This window comes from Cibotium barometz, chromosome 45 (genome assembly GCF_041138505.1).
Source record: "Cibotium barometz isolate CiBa-2024 chromosome 45, ASM4113850v1, whole genome shotgun sequence".
Lineage (NCBI taxonomy): Eukaryota > Viridiplantae > Streptophyta > Polypodiopsida > Cyatheales > Cibotiaceae > Cibotium > Cibotium barometz.
The window spans coordinates 36211914-36217273 of NC_141090.1; the positions used below are offsets into that span (position 1 = coordinate 36211914).

The 5360-nt window shown below is 42.9% G+C and overlaps 1 protein-coding gene across 1 annotated transcript in view; it reads right to left on the reverse strand.

Moving 5' to 3' along the window:
* Window positions 1-793: 793 nt before the first annotated feature.
* The window catches only part of LOC147612699 (uncharacterized), an 88189-nt gene continuing 83622 nt past the window's right edge, over window positions 794-5360 (reverse strand). Inside the window, exons 12-15 of the mRNA XM_086783266.1 lie at window positions 2282-2356; window positions 2119-2188; window positions 1157-1314; window positions 794-1055 (exon numbers count right to left, since the gene is read on the reverse strand). Coding sequence (XP_086639392.1) covers window positions 906-1055; window positions 1157-1314; window positions 2119-2188; window positions 2282-2356 — 453 coding nt within the window. The 3' untranslated portion in view covers window positions 794-905. The remainder of the gene's footprint in view (window positions 1056-1156; window positions 1315-2118; window positions 2189-2281; window positions 2357-5360) is intronic.

Genomic DNA, 5360 nt, shown 5'->3' on the forward strand with positions numbered 1-5360 from the left:
TGCAACTTTTGTTATGTGCCTATTCTTTCTTTCCACCACTTCATCATATTGTTACTGTAACCATAAATCCGTTTCCCTACAACTCCATTTGATCATTCACCTCTATTTACCTTTGAGATTTGCTCGTATCTCCATGTTTTGTTGTAAACAAGTTTTTTAAATTCTATGAATAATGCAATGCTTCTAGCTTAGATTTCATATATTATATTTTGATTTTCATAAAACTCCTCAACAAAGATGATAAGAGTTATGACAACCTGAAAAAAAGGTTGATTGTGTCGGTCCTTAACCCAAATATCAGAATCAATAAGCTCAAGAATGTATGTTCTCAGAATCATTACATGTACTTACAAAGATGGTACTTCAACTGAATTCAAGTTGAAAATTTAGAGTAATATGTCATATGATTGCTTGCTATGAACGATACATCCAAACTATCATCACGGCATGTGCCATATGAAACTAAGATGTGTTACCATAGTTATCTCTATGATAATTTACACGACCTTAAGAAAGAATGTCTCTACCTCTTGCTCCTCTCTAAGCTTCATACATGTGGGCGAGCCTGTGCGTGGGGAAGCAGGGGGGAGGGGGTGACAAAAGGGTACACATGATTCGAGTACATTGACATAGCACTAAGACTCCAGCATTATTATAGTGGGTGTGCTGTAGTGTAATGATACATTTCCTACATTTTTCTAAATCATATTCCACTAAGCCTTCAACTTCTACGACCACTACATTAAATGTGAATTCTTTGCTATAATCACTTTCCATTTTGTACTATGACTGCTTTTAAAACAATGTTCACCTCTTTAAACCAACACAAGGTGCACAATATGGTGCAGTCTTATCTCAAAACAATTTCTCATCGTAGACCAAAAAGGCCATGCCATGTGTTCTTGTTACAGAGGAGCCACATTCTTGCAAGAGTTTAGGAAAAGACAACCAAAAACATCATTAAAGAACTCACTGGCCTTCATCAAGTCACCATTGCCGAGCACGTTTTTGACATCATATTTACAAGCTCTTGTACAGTCTGGACAGTAAGTAACCTGAAGCCCAAAAATAAAGCATTTTGTTTGTGAGTACATCAATTTTCTAAAACCCTATATGGAACTATAATGAAATGGAAATGGAATCTAATGTGGTGTACCTCCAACAGTTTGGGTTCAAATGCTTCAGTAAGTAAGACATCAACACCGTAAATGGCTCTCGCTCTTGAAGAATGCATCTCAGGATGCAAAGCAAAAGCTCCTTCAAATACTGAATGTAGCATTTGTCGAACTTTTTGGTGTATGTCCCTCCAGTTCACTGTGGGAAAGCATATGCTTTGCTCAGCCATTCTACTCACACACAATTCTATCTTAACCTAGAAGGGGTTGAAAGGCTCACATGAGATGTTTAAGGCATTGATGTATGTAGAAAATAGTACTTTATATCTTGTGAGACCCCAAATAATGCGTCAGCAGTAAGACTTTGCACCATTTACAGATAAGGAGCTCACTGTTTGCATGGAGTGGCTGACCTTGACTGAAAGGATTGGGCTGTGATTGCCAGGCACATTCATTGGGAGCAAGCCATCCGTATGACATGAAATCATCCTGGTAGAGCTCTGGAGTTCCACTAAGTCCCCCAAAGGTCATAACTGGGCTGAATTTTAATATGGGCACTTGAGGTAAATCACTTGTGGTAAATGTGGCTTTAAGAGTTGGTAAATGATACGTTAGTGTAAAGTAGACCTTAAAGTTAGGGACATTCTCACCTGAAGTCCATGCAAGTGATATATCCACAGGCTCATTAATGGAGGTTCCTATGAGGGGAATCACAGGGAATAAGGGTACGGATCAAGCCTTGTCTTAGCTCAAGCCTTGCAACTGGAGGGGCTCTATGATGGTGTAGGCAGCCATGTACAGTGTACGCTCATGCACACAACAGCTATTGGACAGCCATACAATTGCATGGTCGCCATATGTGTGGGTGTTAGTGGAATCAACCCACATACAACAGATACAACATACCGCTTTGTTTGTATGCAAGGACTTTGTATAGATTTGCTCATACATAAGGTTATAAATAAAACAGAATCATTAGAAAATGATTATGTAATTTACTGACCTTTGTGCTCCTCTTCAAAAGCTGGAATGAAATCATGCGTGTTGACATGTACCAATTTCCTGCCATAATTCTGGAAAAAAATTCATACAAAAAGACGGTCAACTGTCAAGGACTGTGACATCATGCACCATTGAATAAGAGCTTCAAGAATACGGATGCTTACCATTACTGTGAAGTGAGTCTCATAATCTGTTAAGCTGCTTTTGTCCAATGTGTACTTGTGGTTGGATATCCTTGTCTGCCAGGACCACAAAAAATTTAATGCAAAAATCTTAATCAGAGATAGAATTCTAACTATAACACCCCCTCCACCACCCCCCCCCCCCCCCCCCCCCCCCCGCGCGCGCGTGATCTTTCTTCCCTCAGCTATGTAGGGCTTCTACCATGCAATATATGTTGATATTAGGGTCAGAGTTTACACAAGTGCACCTAAGCTAAGGTGGATGGAAGATATTCATGGTGTGTGTAGAAAGAAAGAAAGAAAGAAAGAAAGAAAGATATATTAAGCGTCTACTAAAGACCCAATGGGCCTATGAGACCAAAGTGGTACAATAATGTCCATGGCATATCTCATCATGGAATGGAAAATAAAACAGAATGAAAACATAAATATAGCTATCTCACTGGGGTGATACAAAACTGTCCATGGAAACTCGTCATGGAAAACTAAGAACATAAAAACATGGGAGCAACATCAGCTCCGAGTAGATGGTATACCACTCTCCAAAATGTCAAGCATGGGGTTGACGAGTATGGCCGAGAGGTCTCCCTCAGCTATGTCACGTGGAAAGGTAGCTCGGGCGGTGGAGCATGTCCTGGATCTGGAGCTGATGAGGTGATCGTGGCTGACGGGGGCGGGTCGAGGGCGTCGGGCACGCTGGGGTGCAGAGGCTCGGTCCGAGGTAACTCCTCTCGGGCGAGGTAGGTCCAGAGCAGCTCGTGGAGGGTCCACAAGATCCACTATGCCGGTTTCCTCCACCTCCTGGGTCCGGAAGAAACTGGTGATGGTTGGCTGCCGAGGGAGGGGGCGGGGTGGCTGGGGCCTGTGTCTCAAGAAGGTGTCCCCGTGTCTGCGGAGCTCAAACAGGAAGAGGCCCAGGCAACGCTGGTCTTGAAAGTCAATGATCCTGGAGAGTGGACCGAATCCCTCACAAAATAGACAGTGAAACCTCCCGCGGATCTCATAGTATACTGGGTAGCGGCATATGTAATGCTCCTCCGTCTCAGTGACAAAGCTCAAGAGACAGTATTGCACAACTCAATGATGATTAGACTGATAGATGTGTTGTTTACTCACCAAGTACAATGCTTTTGTAGGCTAGGGGGTAGCCTTACCTTCTGACACATAACTAGAGACACACACACATACTAATGACACATGGCACACTTATCCTATGACTCATACGGAACCTACACTTTGAGGGCAACTAGTTACTAAAGAACGGAACCTAGATTGCTCGAGTGTTGTTGCAAATTTTGAGCTTCTTTGATCTTCATACTTTTAAAAAATTTTGCTTGAGAAAAACTTTGGAATATGCTGATCTTGTTTCCGAATAGATTCTCAAGTTTTTACCATACCTATTTAGCTGGCCTCTCTAGGTCAAGATGATGTATGAGGTTGCCAACTAGTCCCAAGCCGATGTGTGCGAGCACTTCGTCGTTCTTGTCTTGCTAAGCTCGCACTTCGAGGGATCCCTCTACTCCTTTGGGCTCTTCCTCAATGTCCTTTGGGCTCTTCTTTAGTGCCCTTGACCACTGTCCAGACTCCATCTCGCATGAGAAGAAGTCAAATCTTGGTTTGCCATGTAGGAAAATTCGCACCTAGAGAACTTCTGAAAGGCAATAGTACTTCTGTTGAGATCCATGCAAGAGTCTAATTTGGAAAACCCCCAAATTTTGGTTGTTCAGAGGCCATAATTTGATGCAAAGGACTCAATTTTTTGAAAAGCCCCAAAAAACTTATGTAATAGCATTAGTTAGTTAGTTAGAGAGAGAGAGAGAGAGAGAGAGAGAGAATGTTATATTAAATGTCTTCAAAAGACCCAGTGGGTCTATTAGACCAAAAGTGATACAATAGTGTCATTGTAATCTCATCATAGTACAAAAGAAAACAAAAACTAGAGCTATGAGCTGGGAATGTCAAATCCGAGCCATATGATACAAAGTGGGACCATCATCATCATACAACCTATGGAGCTAGCCCCTCGATAGGGGGAGGGGGCCATCAAGGATATTGAGCATGGGGTGCTTGTAGAAGGCTCTGCAAATCTGCCGGGACATTAAGGATATCGAGCATGGGGTTAGCCTATAGAAGGCTCTGCAAATCTGTCGGGGCATGGGAAGGTGGCTCTATGCCTCTCCAAGATCTCCTCAAGCCAGGACTGATGTCTGTGTTGCTAGCAAGGTCTAGGGAGTTGCGGACGTCCGGCCCGCTGTAGTGCTATGGCCCGGTCTAGAGTTACACCAGAGTGGGTTTGGCGGGGGGTCGGGCACTCCAGAATGTGTGGATCGATGAGGCTGTGGGTATGTCATCCATGGCTGGTGGGGTGTCCTTTCGTGGTCGGAAGAACTTAGTGATGGTTGCCTGGGGCCGGGGTGGATGTCTCCCATGGGGTCTCAACTCCCTAATGAGAGAGAGAGAGGGAGAGAGAAATGGCAAAGTTCAAGAGACAGAGTATTGCACAACTCAATGATGTTTAGATTGATATATGTGTAACCAAGTACAATGCTTTTGTAGGCCTTATCTTTTGACACGACTGGACACACACACACATACTAATGACACATGGCACACTTATCTTGTGACTCATAGGGAGTGTTCGCATGCTCATAACAAGTACACACATATAGAGGGTGTTCACATCTAAGAGGGCATTCCCACCTATTATATATATATATATACATATATATATATATATATATATATATATATATATATATATATAGAGAGAGAGAGAGAGAGAGAGAGAGAGAGAGAGAGTTGTATTAACGTCTACAAAAGGTCAAAATGACCTATAAGACCAAAAGGTTGCATCATGTCCATGAAATACATCATCATAGAGAGAGAGAGAGAGAGAGGAACGCTTATCACACCACCATTGACTTTCCAACAGGGGTTCAGGCCTTTACACAGGCTCATGCAGTAGGAGAACTGAAGATGTGTGGCCCAGTTTAAAGGCCCACTGCTGGTTGTTCCAGGTCTGGTGATCTACCAGGTGGGGCAATCCGGCTTGTCAAAAATG